The sequence below is a fragment of the Melospiza georgiana genome, chromosome Z (genome assembly GCF_028018845.1).
Source record: "Melospiza georgiana isolate bMelGeo1 chromosome Z, bMelGeo1.pri, whole genome shotgun sequence".
NCBI lineage: Eukaryota > Metazoa > Chordata > Aves > Passeriformes > Passerellidae > Melospiza > Melospiza georgiana.
The window spans coordinates 79,764,943-79,784,127 of NC_080465.1; the positions used below are offsets into that span (position 1 = coordinate 79,764,943).

Below are 19,185 nucleotides of genomic sequence, written 5' to 3' on the forward strand. Positions count from 1 at the left end.
TTTAAAAAAAAATATAGGATTTGAAAATGTGCCCTGACTATAGAAATAAAAGGCAAAAGGTGGACAGTGAACTTGAGGAGTATGCCAAATGTTGATTTTGATTTTTTAGATCTTCTGACCTGAAGCTACTCTCAGGATATGGGTGGGACTCAAAGGATTTTAATGCTTAAGGCTGAAGTTATTGGGGCTCCTTATGTCAATCACCAGTGAGAACAGATGAGAATAATCATTTTCTGTGACAGGGACTTAACCTTTTTTGATCAAATTTCTGGGAAATAGCTTGCTGCCACTTGCCTTTAGGGATCTTGAATCCACAGTTTTTTAGGGGTGACCTACTTGGGAGGAATTTTGTGCAACTAATTAGCTTCTCCTGAGCAACTTGGATATTTCATTTCCTTTCTCTTTTCCTTTGGTACCAAAATGACTGCATTCCTCTTTTCTTTTGTCCTTTGTGAACCACAAACTGCAAATGGGTTTTATTTTTCTTTTTGGTGTGGGGAGTGGGGTACATATGGAAAATGTATTTTGTTTTGTAATTAATGAAAACCAGACTTTGGGAAGTTGGCCATCCCAGGTCTTTATTTATAAGAGAGCATATGTCTATGTTTTGTTTATGACTCACTCTTGCTTCTTACATTGTAACTTGGGTTTGTTTATGCAAGCTCTTCGCTGAATCCAAGCAACATGGTGGTATAAGAGCCAATAATTTATGTTCTCCAAGAGGGGAGGCCAGTGAATGAGGTTTATATGCTGAATCTGTCACAGCCCATAGAGAGCAAGAGGAGATTCTACAACTTGACAGCTCCTGGTTATCTGCAGAAAATGCTACAATAGCAACTTTATTTAAACTACTGCTGGAAGATTAGCCCGTTAGCCATGAAGGCAGAGATAACCCCCAAATGAACCTTTCTCAAAATCTTGCCTGCTTGGGAAACTTCAGGGATTTCAAACCCAAATGACTGCTTGACAGTCAGGTGTAAATTAAGTTTGCAAGTAGATGTGGGCTGAGGTTAATGTAGTAGGATGTTTTATTCTTTACCAAAAAGGAAATTCTGAGTTCCATCATTTCTTTCCCAGCAGCACAGAACGGGTATGTTAGGAGTGAAAGGGAGCACCAGTTATTGCAATAGCAGAATTAATACATTCTGCTTCCCTCACAAAGGGGTAGTTACTTGTAATCCGTGTGCAAATCCTGAGCTCTGAACAGATGCCATGTTCAGGAAAGGACAATGAGACAATTTAGGCAAAACAAGCAAGGTCTCGTGTCCTAAGCAAAGGACAAGGAGCCAAGAAATTCTGGGTACTCTTCCCAGCTCTGACAATGACTCACAACGTGACCTTGGCAAGAAACTTAACTACTTTGGACTTGGTTCAGATCTAAAGTAAGTGATCTGAACCAGGAGTAAGCTTACTTTGGGGGCATTAAAGTCAATTATATGACTGAGTAGGTTCAGCTAGTTTCTGAAGAGATGATAGTACAGAAACCCAGGCAGGGGTAATGAATTTGCCACAGATGAAGTGACCCACACATCTTGTCTCTGCCCACTAGTTTCAGCAACAAACACTTTTCATACTAACTGGCATTCATGACAAGAATTAAAGGCTGAATTCAAGACATCAGGATTATATCTGTGGGGTACAGAAGGTTTAATAGTTAAGTTGGACCAATATAACAGCTATGCTAAGCTTCCTTCTCTCCAATTAAAGGTTGAAAAATGAGAATGAAGCAAAGTCATGCTAAAACATTGCTGTAGCAAAAGCTTTGTTACTTTAGAAGAGGGAACAGGCAATCTCTGAAGACTACTTGTGTGAAAGTTGTATTTCCATCTACTCTTCCTGATGCTAGGAAAAAAAAGAAGAATTTCCAGTTCCTGTTGTTTGACCCACCCCTGTTTCTCTCCTTGTCTCCCAACAGCCAGCTCACCGCTGAAGAAAAGGTTCAAGCGCCGTGAAATCGAAGCAATCCAGTGCGAGGTGCGCAAGATGTGCAACTACACCAAGATCCTGTCCACAAAGAAGAACCTGGACCATGTGAACAAGATCCTGAAAGCCAAGCGGCTGCAGAGACAATCAAAGACAGGCAATAACTTCGTGAAGAAGAGGAGGGGGCGTCCTCGGAAGCAACCCCTTTCCTTTGACGAAGACTCCAGAGACCAAATGCCCGTTCTGGAAAAATGCGTTGACCTTCCGAGCAAAAGAGGTCAGAGACCCACACTCAACCCGTTAATGTTGGAGCAAGCAGCCACTCAAGATACAATCATGGCCACCATCGAGGCTGTCATACACATGGCTCGAGAGACGCCACCGCTGCCGCCTCCTCTGCCTCCTCCACCCCCTCCACTCCCTCTCCCTCTGCCCCGGGCGCCCCGGGTCGGAAAAAGGAAAAACAAGTCCCCGCAGGAGGAAGAGGAGGACGTGAAAGTGAAGCGGCACCGTAAGGGCAGAGGGAGCGAAAGCGAAGGCCTTCCCTAAGGCCAGTGCACCTCGTGAGATGTTGGGTGCCCACAGTGGAGCACGCCAGGACTGGGGGACAGGAGGTGCACAGTCGGCCTCACCCCTTTGGCAGCACCAGACTGACCTGTCCCTTCAGCAGCCAGAACTCATTGCAGAGAGCTGTGCCAGCTGGGGCGCGCATCTTTCCTCTTCATCGCTTTGACCCAAGCCACCCCCCCAAGGAAAGAGGGGGGAAAGGTGCGGGAAAAGTGGGGGATACAGGGGAGGAGGATGTGTGTCAAAGTTGGAAAAAGCATGAACTCTGCCGAGTTTCCAAAACTAATCTGAATCTCAGCATTGCTGTTCTCATACCGTACCCAGAGGCTGGAAGTCATCCTCGCAGATAGCGGAACATTGTCACTAAGGGTGCATGCTCGACTCTGATTCTGTTTGGTGGGCCAGGTGGAACTAAGAGTAACTTTACCATAGTATAAATCACTGTAAAAAAGCAAAAAAAAAAAAAAGGAAAAAAAAAAGAAACAAAGAAACAAAGAAAGAAACAAAGAAAGAAACAAAGAAGAAAAAACCCAACAAAAATTAATGTAATTTTCTCAACTGTGATATTGGTTATAACCTATTTGATTTTTTTTTTCCAGTTTTATATACCTACCAGGCTTTGGGACAGCATAAGCCAAAATGCCTGGCTCCTGCTAGAACTATATATTTCTTTCTCATTTACTTGCCTAGTTACAACTAGCTGCAATATAGGCAATAGAAAATTAGAGCCTTACACGCGTGCACACTAATTCCGAGTGCTATCCCAAGAAACGATGGAATATCACAGCATTTAAAATAAGGTATACACGGATATTCGGTTACAATAACACGTTTATATGAAGCAACTTGGCAATGGCATGTGAAAAAGGGGTCATCCATCAGCCAAGTTGTTTTGATGCTCGGTACATATGAGTAGAGAACAGCAAGACACTTCTGGGGAATAGTTATAGTAAACATGGAAAAAAATCACCAAAAAAATAATATAAAAAAGATAAAAGGAAAAAAAATAGGACACAAAAAAAAAAAAATAGAATAAAAACCAGAACCCAAATCTACCAAGTTTTTGCCATCTGCAATTCCCAGTGAAATTAACGGGAAAACCAGAATATTAATAATTTGCTTTGGGTAGCAATGCCTTGATATTATCTTTTAAAGAAAATAGATAAAGTAGATTGTTTTAAAAAAATATAGAACAAACCCTATGGATAATAGATCCTTTCTTGGCAATTATTTCTGAAAAAAAAAAAAAAAAGAAAAGGAATAAGTGTTCTTATCTGAAAATAGAAATAAAAATGTTCAAAGGGTATCACCACTGCAATTGTATTAATGCCACTTTGGACATGTTCTCCAAGTTGTGGTTGCCTTAATAAACTAAAAAATAATTTTTTTTTTGTACATAATGTAATTATAAAGCTCTCAGTCTGCATGGATGCAAACTGTGTGTGACAAATCGTCTCTTTAAATGGTCAGTTCAAATTGTACATTTCTCATTCGAGTTGTCCGTTAGCCATTGATAAAACTTGGGTAAAATACCCAAGCTCCATATCCACAGCCCAATTAAAATGTTTCACTAAAACAAAGACTGAACAAAAAACTGTTCCATTGCAGTGTCAATGCTTTTAAAAAAGAAAGTAAATTGTTGAAATTTGAAATAGGTACTTTCAACTATATTTCCTTTCTTTTTAAATCCTGCGGTGCACTCAACACCTAGCATGGCAAGATGGATATTAAAATGGGAACAGGGAGGGAAGATTCCACCAAGGGAGGGGGGATTGGAATTTCTTAATGGTTGACAAGCCAAATTCTATTCCCTTTTTCAAGAAATCTTGAATTGGTTTATTGCCAAGGAAGCTTCATATAGCACGACACTAAAAAAAAAAAAAGCAAAAAAAAGAAGAACTACAAGAAAACCCCACCAAAAAAACAAAACAACAAACTCAACGAAAAGTCCCCACAAAAAAATATTGTGTTTCTATTCTGTTATTTATTTACAAAAATCATATCAAGACTATGGTGTTAGAGGAACACTGTAAACATACAACTCGTTGTTTTTTAGAGACTGATTTTTCTTCTGTGATAGCACCTTAGCTTATTAAAACTGAACGCATATGGGGATAGGATTGCGTCGGGGAGCTGGAAGAGGGGATGTATTATTTTTTATTTTTTTAAGACTGGAACAAATTTTGAGGTCCTAACTCCTTAAAACTGATAAGAGGGATCGCAGAATTTTGTTTCCAATTTGTTTTGCATCATTCATCATACCTATTTGTGCTTTTTGTTTTCCAATTAATGCAGCTTAGAAATAAATTGGCTGGTTGCTCGTTCTGTTAAAACCAATTTTGCTTTTCAGCTCTCTTGAATTAGCACAGTGTTATTGACTGAAGTTGTAGGCCTGCAGAAAAAAACCCTAAACCTCATTGAACTCCTCTCTTCTTCCTTATAAAACATTGGATTGAGGTTTAGTTAACTTATAAATCTTTTATTCCCAATCTCCTTTGGGCTTGAAAGTAGGTGACAGTCACTTACAATGACAGAAAAAAATCGTAAGTTTAGTATTCCAGGTAGCTGAAATTAAGCCAAAAAACTTATCCTTAGTTTTATCTCCAGCGATGTCCTTCCTAACGTTGAAGGACATTTCAGTGTGTAGCGAGGGAAAAGTAGGTCTGAAGGCAACAAATTCTGCCATCCAATGGCCATCGTGGCTTCCAGAGGGTCAGAGTGCCCCCAAGGGCTGGATTTGGGCTGGACCTGTCTGGACACACTGGGATAAAACTGCCCCAGGGAAGGATAATGGAGTGGCTGCTGCTTCTCAAGCTCCTGAGATTTGGGAAAAGAATGCTCTTATCCTTCCAAAAAGTGCTATCCAAAAGGCTGCTAGAGGCACAGTGTTTAAGGAGAGCATCCACATGGAGGGAACAACCCCACAGACCCTTCGTTGAGCAAAACCATGAAGGGGTCCTATTTGTCCTAGAGAAACTAAGCTCAGGACTTGGTAGCTAAAAGCTCTCAGCATGGGATGGGCTCTACCCAGAAGATCAAGGTTTGTGTTTTCATGGCAAGAAGGTGCTGGTGGAGCGTGGTGCTGTGGTTCAGCTTTGGATGTTTGTCCACACAACACCCTCATGCAGCTGGTCCTGGGCTGACAGGGAGAGTGGCTTGTTAGTGTCATAAACAGCAGACTGAAAATATTGTTAGATGGCACTCAGAGTTTGTGTTCTGCATGTTGCATAGTCTATAAAGATGATAAGAAAGTTGCTGACAGAATAATATTTTAAGGCGATGTACTACATGCAGATCATAAAGGATTTAGTTTTAGGGCTTAAGGCTAAAATCCCACTCCTGCCGTTTATTACCCAACAATATTACAGTAATGAGCTTTTTGAGGTTTTTTTTTTCCCTTACCACAAGGAAGATTTACTGAGGAACTCTCTGGATTCTCTCCACACATTTCCAAATACTGTATAATACTGGGGTGAAAGCCCTTTTGCTTACTAAGACCAAAAAAACCTTTCAAACACCTCCACTGTGTCACAGATTAGCACACATCTGAGCATGCTTCAATAAAAACACAAAACAGTATCACGTGGCTGTGAGCCATATGAAATAAGGCCACGGGTTTGCATCCACTCTGTGGGTCTTTTATTCCTCAATCCAGTGTAAAACCAGAAATGGGGATAAATATTCAGGGAGAGAGGAAAAAAAAAAAAAAAAACAAAAAAAAAAAACATTACCACTTGTGTCTCCAAGACCTTCATGCTGCCAGTTTCTTGAGCCCTTCAATATTAAATTTTCTGTGAAGCACCTTGCATGTTTTTGGATAACTGTAAAAAAGAAATGGAAAAAAATAAATTTAAAAGAGGTGAAAATAGTCATCAGCTACCCAAGTATCCTACAGCATGGCCCATTTGGCAGAAATGTTGTGGAACATAGAATATTCTAATTGTGACTACTTGGGTAGCATCTGGTGCAATGGGGTGCCAGTTCATCACAAGGACTTCAGAGCACTACAATAAAGCACCAAATAAACATAAATCATTGTTCCAAACACAAGGATTTCCCTAACTCTTATTTTCACAGGCCCTGATTCAGGACTGCACGTAAGCACATCTAATGAGCATCCTGAAGACTTTGAAGAACAAGTAAAAGAATACAGGGAAAAGGGAAACAAAAAAAAAAACACCAAAATTTTTTTATAAAAGGAAAAAAGAATCCAAGAAACAAAACCAGGATGGTTTTCTGAATTGAAAAAATAAACATCTTGCCCTTGTAATGCCTCTTCTTTCCATATCATCCAAAAACTGGGGTGCAGCAGTTCTGAGATAATTAGAAGCACATTTCAACAAAGAACACATATTGGAGATCTCCTTAAGATGCCTGCCTAGTTTGCATAAAACACTACATAGAAAAAAAAAGAAAAAGAAAAAAATATAAAAACATGAAAAGAGCTGCCAATTGGACAACATGGGGAAGCAGTTCAATCCCATGTTGGTTTGTTTTACTTTTCTTTTTCTTTATTTTTTAAGCTATTTCTTAAATAATAAATGCACATGAAGTGTTAAATATGTATATACTGTATTTCAAAAAATTAAAAAATCAAACGAATGGGGCACAAGATTGTTCTATAAGTCGTGCTGGCTAATTTTTAGTTTGTATTCATAAGTGGTTTTTAAAAGCCTTTTTTAAAGTGTAATTTGCATGTTCTACTTTGATTGTATGTAAACATATTTTAGAGCAAAAAAATGTATTTGTATTTTATTGAATATAGAGGCAAGAAAAAAACTTGTACATTGTTTGAAATGTTCTTTTTGTAACAGTTTTTATTCATGAAGCATTTTTGTACATTTAAAAATGGATATGGACTTGATGTTCTTTGAGGCTTAGATACATCTGGCATGCTTTAATGTCATGCTCCTTCATGATCTTAGATGTTGGTTTTTAAACATTTTTTTCTAAAACAAAGCTCAGTCTTTTCGCTACCAAATCAGGTTAGCACAGTATAGAGCACTTAACTAAAAAAAAAAAAGAAAAAAAAAAGTTAATCCTATTCATATGTTATTCATTGTGTGAAATTAAAGGAATTCAATTCAGTCTAACATGAGTTGTGAATTCTTTTGTCTTATTTTCCATCTGTTTCCCATCACTAGGGAGTTTAATAGCTTTTGGGATACTAATACCATGCATTCACAAGCCCTCTTTATGGTAATGGATAAAAACATGCTTTGGTTCTGTTCTTTTTTATTTTCTTTCTTTCCTTCTTTCTTTCTTTCTTGCTTTCTTTCTTTTTTTTTTTTTTTTTTTAATTTCTCCCAGAATATCCTTAAAAGTTAAAAATGGACTGTGCCGCGGGCCCCACGGGGGCCTCAGTGCTGTGCCTATCACTGAAAGGACAGAAACATCTCTGGTCCCAGTTGTGTCCTCGGGCACCAGTGGAGCAGAACTTGCCACCCAGGTGGGATTTCCACTCCAGATGGAGCATCCCTCTCCAGATCCCTGCAGGGCAGGCAGTCCCAGGGCTGGGCTGTTGACAGGGGGGTGATGAGAGCCAGCTCTCTCCTCCCTGAGCAGCAGAGAGGAGAGGAAGGGCTGCGGGCCAAGGGGTATTTTCCGTTCAGCGCGGCCCCACGCTGTGGCAATGGCACAGGACACAGCTCGGCGCGGGGGTTTAAGTTTCCTTTCCAAGTCGCTGCTGAGAGCGGCCTTGCTGCCATCGCAGGCTGTCAGCCTCAGCATCCACGAGCTCCATCCACGGCAATGCCAAGGTTTCATCTTTCTCCTCCTCAGAGAGAGCTCAGCACCTTCACCAGCAGCTCAGCAACCCCGTGGGAATTAAATCTCACCTCCTGGAGAAGTCAGTGATGCCCAGGCAGGGTAGATAAGTTAGCATCCTCTCTCATTCCTCCCTTCTGGAGCTTTGTGGGGTGGACTGCCTTGGTGGAACCAACTCATCCAACTGCAAAGACAGCCCCTCTGGCTGCTGTTTTGACAGCTGTTGCTTCATGTTACTGTAGTAGATCTGCTCCAAAGATCTCAGATGTGATGGGGTTTATTTTCTTTCTCTTTTCTCTCTCTTTCTCTGTATGAGACACGCATAGCCCCAGCTTTTGACAGCTTCCAAACGTGCTGACATTTTTGCTCAGTTTTTTTATCAGAATCTGTGATGTATAAGCTACTGGTCTCCAACTCTAACCACATTTTAGTAAAAAGCCTGTGGTAAAGCCCCTTAGGAAGCATCTGTGAACTGTCAAGATATGTGTTTGCTGCAGCAGTATCTCAGCACAGTTCTCTCCTCCTGCCAGCTCTTTCTTGAGGTTTACCTCCCATCAGCGCGACTCTGCTATGCTTTGGTGGTGCCACCTCACAGCCATGGGGTAGTGAGGCATTGGGAAACAATGCTGGGGATGTTGATTTCTGTCTCTGGGCGAGGCAAGGGCATGAGGTGCTTCATCTGTGAGGTGTTCACCTTTTCTTGCCCCCGGGCTCTTATTTTTTCCCCACCAGGCTGGCACCACCAGAAGATCCCACTCCTCACCAGTCTCCTCCTGGGCAGGGAGGATCCTCTGGCCATCACCCGGAGGGTGTCAGAGGGTCACACTTCTCTGGGATCCCTCTGCCACTGTTTCCTCTGTAGCTACTCCAGCTCTGCTCCTGTGGATTACAGCATCTCTGAGAAAAAACTCAGGAAGTCTTAGAAACAAAGTGTAGGGAATCAAGGAGCTCTGGAGCTCTAATAGGGTCTAATTTTTTTTACACACTTTTTGTTTAATGATATCTGAGTCTTCTTCACTGGGGACAATCCTTAGTGGAACTCTCCAGGGAATCCTGCTTGAGAAGGGGTTTGGATCAGATGTCCTCAAGTGGTCCCTTCTAACCGTACCTATTCAGTGAGATATTGTTATTTTGTCTCAGTTTGCAAGAGTTCAATGTTTTCCAAATTAGAATACTTTCACTATTAATCTCTGCCCTGAAATAATTGTAAATAATGAAAACATCAAGTGTGATGGAGAAACAGCATTGTTTTCTGATTATTGTCCTCTTTCTTCTGAGCTCATCCTTTGCTCATGAAAGTTGTGGAGATCTGCTCAAACCTTCTTTGGCCATCCTCCATATGATAGGAGTTTGAATTTATGAGGGAATTTCACACTCTACCCTCAAGGTATGGATGAGATGATGCCCCCTGGGGCAAAGTATGATCTTAATTCACTTTTGATAGTGAAGAATGTTTGTGTGGCCTGGGATAGGGAGCCTTTCCAAGGTGGAAATTCGTCCTCCTCTGGCAGAGAGAAGACAAACCTCAACCTTAGTCCCACTCATTCTCATGGTACCATTCCCCACCAGGCTCCTGAGCTCTCTCACATGTTAAATTTATTTTGTGTCAAGGAAAGTTTGGTTGGTGGAGACGCCTGCAGCTTGTGTGCAAGTTGTGTGAGCTCATGACAGCATTATTTGGTGTTCTGTAACACAATGCACTCACATAATTTTAGAACAATGCTACTGTTACTGACGGAGTCAAAAAAAATGTTCCAGTGACCTTGAGGGGCTCAGTGACAGGACCCTACTCAAAGCCCTTCAGCACACACCATCTGGCAAGCTCTAGAAAGCAAAGGAAGCATAGATGTCAACAATAAAAAAAAATGTTTGGCCTTTTATGAGCAATTCATGAACCACATCACTGGTGCACTAACATGGGGGGTTATGAGCTAATAGCAAGCATTGAAGTTACAATGAAGAGTGGCATATCAAACGGTCTGTGCAATTTTTTACTGGGATCTGCAGGAAAAACTGGTGTGAAAGCACCACAGGGGTTGTAGGAGGACTTTGACAAAATGTTAGTGCAATCATAAGTCATTTCGTTATGACAACCAACTTTCTTTGTAACACAGAGCAAGACACGCTGGTTCACATTCTCAGCTTATGCAGAGCTGTGCTATCAGTTTCAAATGTGTTAAATCAGTTTACAGGAGAAAAAGATCGGCTTTCACTCTCTTTGTGGAAGCTATTCATCCCAAAGTGGCTTTGGAGTGCTCCTGGTAGAAGGATGTAATATAAACTCCTGTTGTTTGTTGCCTGTAAGAAGTGTCACATTGAGAAAATGGGCCTTTGTTAAAGATTCAAGTGTTTGGAAACTGGTTCACCCGCTCAAGTAGTCAACTCATCACAGTTTCATTACAGCTGTGGTGGAAGGAAGAGGGTAAAAGAACTGGAGAGTCCTCGGAAAAAAGATGAAAGAGTGTTCTATGCACCAGGAAGTTAAATTAGGTGTCAATATCTGCTTCTCATGACTCTGTTGTGCTACAAAAATAATCAGAAAGAAAATTTCCTTGTCCTAAAATCATGGAGTGTCTCAGTCCTGCCTGAGTCAGGCATATAGGAAGCCCAGTTTTTCTTCTTCTTCTGAAATAGATGCATCTTATATGGCACCTGTTTTCCTCACAGGATTTATCCCCTTGTGGACATCCTCCAGTCAGTGATGCAAAGCACAGAGCAGGGACCTTTTCTCTCTGTACTTTTCCAGGTTACCTGCTTCAGCAAGAAATCACAGATAAAAATTGGTTGTCCCTGAGAATCTTTCATAAGGCAGAAAAATTTCTGGCCCGGCTCCATCCCACTCCCATGCATGATCATGTCTGGTAGTTCTCAAACTGTCCCAAAAATATTGTTGGCAAATAAAGCTCCAATCAAATTAATACAATTTTTTGTCATTGACTCAAAGGGAGCAAAACTCCCATCACCTCTCTCTGATTTGGCGTGCTACAATATTATGTGTGCACCCTGATAGCCCTTGGTGTCTTCTACTTGCCCTGCCTGTTTATAAATTAAAAAAATTATAAACTTTATAAATATTAACTTTAAAAATAAAAATAAAATATAAATTTATAAATACAAATATAAAATTTAACTCTAAATAAAATATAAATTTATATTTTAAAAATAAACTTTTTCAATATGAATTTTTCCTGTTTGTATTCTCAGAGAGCAAGCATATCAAGCACAAAATTAGTTTAAAGGGGAGAACTGTGAAAACATCTGCAAGGCAGAGGCAAGGAAGAGAGCACGTGAAAAGCATCTGTGGTGAGCCTTTTCAGAGCATGGCAAGAACATAATTAGAGAAGGGATGAAAAGTGAGAGATCTCTTAGGGAAGCAAATGATAATGTGGCAGAGCTGTAATGAAGCCAGTGGCAAAGGAGGGCAGTGCTTATTTTTCTTGAAGACAGGAAAAAATAAAACAGCACCACTTGAAGGGGAAGAAATGCATTCAGAAACACAAAAGGGCGTTTACTGAAAGGAGGGAGAGGCTGGAGGATATGAAGATCTAGGTCATGGGGAGAGTATAAAAATGGATCTTGAGACAGAAGATGGAAGAGGCAGCCTGCTTGCTTACTGGGACTTTATTGCCAGTGTCTAAGCTGACACAGCACTCCTCATTTATCCTCATTAAACAGCTACCATCAGGGCATAGTTAGTGACCATTAGGCCTCAATTCTCTCTCCTTAAACTGCAGATAAATAGATAGCTGCTGCGAGAAGTAAAACTGTCTTTGCTTGAATTACTGATAGCTGCAGTTTCCCAAAATTCTGGTCAGGGATCAGCCAATGACAGCAAAGGTCTGACAGTAAAGACAGCAGTTGTGCAGAAGCCTGCCTGCAAGGATGAGAGCTCATTCCTCTCTGGTGGAATGGATTGAGCCTCATTTACTGCAGAGATAACGTGACAATGTTTAGGTTCATCCCAAAGCTTCTGGTTTAGTGGAAGGTGTCCCTGTTCAGGGCAGGGGGTTTGGAATGAAATTATCTTTATGATCTCTTCCAACCCAAACCATTTCATGATCCTGTGATTCTCCTGGGCAGATTGAACACCTGCTCCCAAACACCTGTACCTGTGAGGTGTCTCATTATCTTACCCTCCCATGGGGATGAAGAGAACCTTGTGCCCAGGAACAACCACTACAGCACCCCATTTGTTAGAGAAGGCAAGAGAAACATTGTCCATATCATCCATACTGTGCAGTGCTATTGAGTGCTTCTATTTCAAAATCCCACACATGCCTCTGTGTTTTCTAAGTATCCCAAAAAAGAGTCCATGGTTTTAGTGGAGCAGTTTTTTAGATCCAAAATTCCCCAAACTTGTATCTTGGTGATTTTCATAAAAGTCTGAAAAAAATTAAAAATTGAAGAATTTGACTGTGAGCCAGTCATTATGTTTTTCCTCAGGATACCACAAAGATTTTTTACTTTGCTTTATTTTTAAATGGTGTTTTACCAGAATGTCATCTCCAGAATGGCCATGGTGACCCTGAGGGTCCGGATTACATCAGCCAAGAATGATTTTGCTTTTCTTAATGGAAAAAAGGGGGAATAGAGAGGCACAACAGATCTCTGGGATCTGAACCACTGTCTTCTTAATTTGCAAAATCTCATTACCATGCTTATGGAAATTCAGGACATAATACAAACAAGAATGTATGTTCAAGCTTTGGTTTAGTCCCCCTGATATCAATATGATTTAAACACTTTAAAATTAAGTAGATGATTAATTGCTCTTACAAGAATGAACCCAGCTTCCAGTTCCAACACCTAGTCCCATCGGCCAAGATGAAATTTAATTATTTTATTGAGTGGAAACAGGGATCAATAGACTTCTGTTTTAAACAATCTCACAAAGTGTTCCTAGCCCCAGGCCTCAGTTTGCCATGAGTAGTCCTTGCAAACATGGAAGAGCTATTTGCTAACATTACCAAAACAATGTGAATTCCTTGCTGGAGATGTGCAACTTGTATGAGAGAACATCCTTATCAAGACTTTAATGACAGGGCATTGTCTCCAAGTCAGCTTCTTTCCTTATTTCTTTTAACCATGAAAAATGAGTCCATGTCACTGACACAGCAAAGTGAAAATGAATCTTTAAACCAGGGCACAGGTTCCTTTGTCCTTCTTTAATGCAGCCATATGTTTCTGTCCATCCTTCATTAACTCAAAAACAAAAAATCCAAAACCCCCATGAAATTATTTCTTTCTTTTCTATAAATAGTCCTCAAGACATATCTGTTCACACTGGGTGGGCTTCTGAACATGCAAGCTATGCAGTTTTGGATCAGCCATCTCTTTATGTCTTCACTGATGAGGGTGTCCCAGAAATGATATCTGCCTGCCCCTGCTGCTTCAGTGTTCAGATCATAGACTGGGTGAGGACATTGAGGCTGAACCACAGGAGGGGAAGCATAAACCTTGCTCCATCTGCCTTGGATTCAAACACTGAAGGTGTAAAAGGGGATGAAGACCCTGACAAGGCTGGAGATCCTGAATTCCTTCTTTCCAGGTTTCTGGAGAGGTATGTACGGGACCTCTGAGAGCTGCTGCACACACATCAACCCAAGGGCCTCTTGCAGGCTCAGCCAATCTGAGTTTCTGCCTCTGTTTCAGGAAGTGGTAGCTTTGAAAGACCATATCAAACTAGTACATTGTGTTTCCTGCACATCCTGCTTTATTGGAGGTTAATTCCTTCTGACGCATGCAGTCTGCTGCTGCCAATTAAGTCAAATGTATTTTACGCTTTACTTTTCTGTTGCCTTGCAGGGTTTTGTTGGGGAAAAAGAATTAATAAATAAAACTTGCCAAACACTGTTGAATGACATGGTCTGATGATTTGGAATAAACACCCAGATTTTAATACATCAGAAGGACTGAGAGAGGGGAGGAGTAAACTCTGGAGCAGCACCCAGCTGGATGCCAAATGCACAGCACCCAGCCACCAGCCACAGCATTGATTTCTGACTGTTGTAAAAGCAGAAAAAGGAACCCCAGGTCAAGCAAGGAGCGTGGAGCTGTTTCTCATGCAGCAACACTGCAATGTGTGATTCTTTGGTAGAGGAGGATAAAAAGCAGCTGCACAGGAAGAGCAGTAGAAATGCAGGACCAAATAGATTATTCCTTTGCAGTTCCATCTCAGCTGCTTCATATTGTGGTGGTTTCTGGGTTTATTCCTATTTTCTACTTCTGTCTGTGATCTCCAAGTCATCTCTTTTAGGCTTTGGAGAGCATGAGCAGCTGGGACTGCTCACGTTCAAGTTATAATAAGAGAAACTGTATTTACTCAGGGTCAGCTGAGACACAAAACTATGTAAAAACCCATCAGATCTTCTGAATAAAAAAGATTCATTTATTTATTTATTATTTTGTTATCAAACTCAACACTGAGATAGTGCTGTGACAGGAGACACTCAGTGGAGCTTGTGGGTGACATTACATTGTACTTTGGAGAAAAGAGGCAGCACCAGGTCAGAAGCAGCAGAAATACAAACCAGGGTGAAGAAGAGTCCCAGGAGAGTTGGCCCTGTATATCAGTGACATTGTACATCACCTGAGATTCCAGGTTCCTGAATGGGTCCAGTGTCCTTCATTCCATTACATTGTTTTACTGGATAATTTTAGAGCAACTTTCAGAAAAAAAAAATCAAGCCCAAGGTGAGGGGGATGGGCAGGGGGGTGTTCAACTCCTTTTATTTGATAACAACAGAAAAACCTAGCATAGAAAGCTTCCTGTAATAAAATTGCAGTGTACTTTACCCAAAATGACACTTTTATGTCTCCTGTGGGATAGATCATGAGTGTCAGAGACACTAAACCCAACACTCAAAGCAGTCTCTGTGAGAAAACAATGGTTAACAGCACTCTGCTTGCAAATACATACAAAGATCTTTCCAAGGGATGTTCAAGGCAGGCATCTTCCTGAGAAAAGACTTGTCACTGATAAGAGAGAGAGATATGCAATTACAGAAAAATACCTGATGCAAGAAAAGAAAAATTCCTTATTTGTAGTCACAGACAGGGTTGATGCTCAACTGGAATATGGTTTGAAGGCAGTACAAAGGCAATATGTATCATACTTGAATGATGGAGTGGCAGCATCAAAACAGTTCATCAGCATCAGCTTTGAGTCTCAACATCATAGCTAAAGTTTAATTTTAAATTTCAACAAATTCCCAGGCAGTAAAGTGCTTTCAGACTGGCAGCTAATGATGGGAGAAAAAGACAATCAGCACTCCTTTCATCCAAAAAAGTTCTTTAAAAATCTTTGCAAAAGTGCGTAAGATTGGGCTGAGATAGTGCCTCAGAAAGCACATCTGTCCAGTGCTTCCAAGAAGGTGAGATGATAGCTTCCAACACACTATTGCTGGCAGTACTGGATTGCATGGCTATGATTAAAACAGGAGGGAGAGGATGTTGCAGATAACAGTAAGGTTCTGCTCAGTAATTTTTATTCCTTTTATCTACAGAAGTTTGCTGATCTTCCTCACACATTTGAATTTCCTGTGATTCCCAGATGTATTTCATTTGGACAACGGTTGAAGGGAAAATGGGCATGCTCTTAAGCAAAAGCAGCAATTCAGACTGGAGAATCGAAGGGTGAGGAAAAGCCCCATCACGGTCTGCAGTTTCCTCATGAAGGGAATTGGAGGGGCAGGCACTGATCTCTCAGTGACCAGTGACAGGACCCCAGGAAACAGCTGGAGCTGTGTCAGGGAGGGTTAGTTTGGATCTCAGGGAAAGGCTCTTCCCAGAGGGTGCTGGCCCTGCCCAGGCTCCCCAGGGATGGGCACGGCCCCGAGGCTGCCAGAGCTCCAGGAGCCTTTGGACAGCGCTGCCAGGGATGCACAGGGTGGGATTGTTGGGATCTCTGTGCAGGGCTGGGGCTGGACTTGATCCTTGTGAGTTATTTTCAACTCAGGACATTCTACGAACATTAACTATGACCAGTAGTTACTGCAGATGTTTTTTAACTCGTTGACATGAACCCATTAAAAGCAGGTGTCTTTATTTCTGAATTATCTTGTAGTTGGTTCAATTTGTTGAGTAACAAGGAGGGTGTGATGAAACGGAAGCCATACAGCAAAATTGAGCTTGCTCTATACAAACTCCTTCTTGTTTTCGTAGGCTGACTGAAGGGTAAATAAATCCCTGTTTTCCCTGGAGCTCTCGCAGATATTTGTTAACCTCTTTTATCATTATAGTAAAGGCTCACTATGGTAGCAAGCTCTGACTGCTAAATTTCTGAACTCTTCATTAAAAGGTTCTGATTTTCAATCAGTTCCAAGTAATCCCAGTGAAATGGACAGCAGATACGTCCAACATGATCTAGTTATCTGCATAAAGAGCGTGGTGAAATGACTGCAGGCTATGTATGCATCAAGAGAGCCAGCTCTGAAATCAGAAACGGTGTAATTATGTATTTAATTACTTCACCTAAGGGACAGAGTCATGCAGGCTGGTTGTACTGTTGTGATCTAAACTAATATCTCCACACCAAGGGGTATTTAGGTTGGCACTGCCTTGGAGATTTTGTTCAATGAACATACATTTATAACTTACAAGCAGATTTAGAGTCATATCTTCCCTCAATTTATCTGTAAGATTTAATTGGACTTAGAAGCAGCATGACTTATGTATACCATTCTAGTGTTTCATTGTTCTCCAATACGCTTTTTTCCCACTCCTTACCTCTTGCTTATATTTATTCCACATATCCACTCTTATCAATATTTCTTCCTCTCTTTTACTAGTTCTAATTTCTTATTTAAACCAGTTCTCTTTAGTATTGGTGTAACCTGACACAAAGGATGAGCAATTGGTTGCTCCCTCCTTCCACACCATAATTTGTGCTCAATTTACTTCAAAAAAGTAATTAATTTGCTACAGTTGATCCCTACTTTCTCTCGTTAGGTTCTTATATTCCATTTCTATAAGCAGTTTAGATTCTTAATAACACTGTTATACAAAAACTTAATACTCTAGGAGAGATAATTTATGGTCTTTGAGAATATTTATTTTCTTTCTTGTTTTTGAAGGAAGAATTAGGAATGCTTATGGTTTCAAAGGGAAGGTGAAACAAAAGTTCATGGCTGTTTTCTGAGATACTGAAAATGTGATAGAGATCATCATATCATATCATAGAGATGATAGTGAGTAAGCTTCAATTATCATCAGAACTCCACAAAGGTTTTTACAAACATTTATTTGATGTCTAAACTGATAATGACATGTCCTTTAAAAAAAATGGAGAGTGGCCCCATGATATAGCTGCAAAATATTTTGTCATTAATCATTGTTAACTACCTTTACTATCGCATCCAGCAGCACACCCATGCCTGTCCTGTGCAGAAATACCGTGAGTTTCCATACATCAGGTGCCCTTATCACCTCCCAAAACTGAGGCCATGAATCAGGTCAGGGCAGGTGTGATAACGGGGGGGAGCAGGGAGGCTTTGGATGATTGCAATGATAAATCAGGAAATGCCTCCCTGTGGGAAGAGGGGCTGTGCTGTATTTCCACCCCAAGTCCCGCAGACCTGGATGACATCCCAATCAGGCAGATACACCTGGAGACACTGCACTAATTGAATCCCTGCAGAACTTGTTTTCTTCTGCTTCTGTGATGAGGAACAGAAGCTGCAAGGAGGAATATGAGACTGGCAGTGACCCTGAAGGTGTGAGGGGCCTGCATGCTCAGGGGATCCTTTTTCCTACAGGTGCAACACAGAAAGATGTTCAGAGATGTGTTATATAGGTCAAAGGAAGAAACCTTTCTTTATAGTTAAATGAAATTTGAGACTACACAGCACAAGTGAACCAGGAGCCAGTTCATCAGCCTCATGTGTATCCCTTCAGGAGATCTGACAACATTCATTAAATCCTGAAATTAAATAATGGTGCTGAATCTGCAATTATATTGAAACCAGTAAATTCAATTAAGGGTAAGTAGTATACTTTATTTCAATGGCTCACTTGGTGGCTTTTTGGTACATGTAAGTAAGAAGATAAAGAAAAAATGCCTTTTTTTTTTTTTTTCAGATTATCGTTTGTCAAATGAAGACCACACAGAAAACCTTGTCCAGAATCACACAGTACAGCAGAGCTCATAAAGAAGGAACAAGCACTCAGGACAGAAGCAGTTTCTCTGCTCCAGAGTCATAGCTTTTTTTTCTTTTCTCATGTTATTACTCATATGCTTTATATTAATCCTTCCCAAAACACTTAGTGGCACTCTCATTATACTAGGCAATGTATAAATACACAGTCCTCCAAAGAGCAGTGGCAAACTTACAAATAGTAAGTAGCTGCAGGCAGAAAGACGGAGGAAATTGAATGCTAGAAATCTTGGTCACCTGCTCCCTTCTTTCAAAAGACAAATTTAGATAAATTAATATTTTAAAAATATATAAAAATTATGTAAATTAATATAAACAATGAAAATAAATTAAATATAAACATGGACAAAACTGGAGTCATCCTGTGACCTCAGTCCCTGGCAAGCTACACCCTTCCAAGCACACATTGCCTCAAATATTTAATGGATTTCTTAGAAGCTCCCAGGTTTGCAAGACTGGATTTCAGCACATCTCCCTGCCTGGTCAGGCTCCATCTGCACTCACACATAAATTCTTTCCCCCCCTGGTTTCTCCTGGTGGGTTATTTTGATGGTTTTATTTCACGTCTGTCTGAGCAGATGACTGCCAGAGGAAGTTTTTCCTACGTTTTCCTTTCAAAGCACGGCCAAGGCTTGGATGTTCCCTGTTCTCTGAGAAACCCAAGCACAGCTCTGTCGCTTCTCTTTGCCGGCGGAAGAGCCCGGCCAGCGAGCTGGTGCACAAACACATGGCACCAGCCACAGCTGCTGCTGCTGCTTCCTTGCATTGTGCAGGA

General features: G+C 40.9%; 1 protein-coding gene across 3 annotated transcripts in view; it reads left to right on the forward strand.

The window, feature by feature from the left end:
* SETBP1 (SET binding protein 1) overlaps positions 1 to 7,579 on the forward strand; it is a 270,942-nt gene extending 263,363 nt beyond the window's left edge. For all 3 annotated transcript variants that reach the window (XM_058043294.1, XM_058043295.1, XM_058043296.1), the window contains one exon: positions 1,916 to 7,579. In XM_058043294.1, coding sequence (XP_057899277.1) covers positions 1,916 to 2,472 — 557 coding nt within the window. In that variant the 3' untranslated portion in view covers positions 2,473 to 7,579. The remainder of the gene's footprint in view (positions 1 to 1,915) is intronic.
* The last annotated feature ends 11,606 nt before the right edge of the window (positions 7,580 to 19,185 follow it).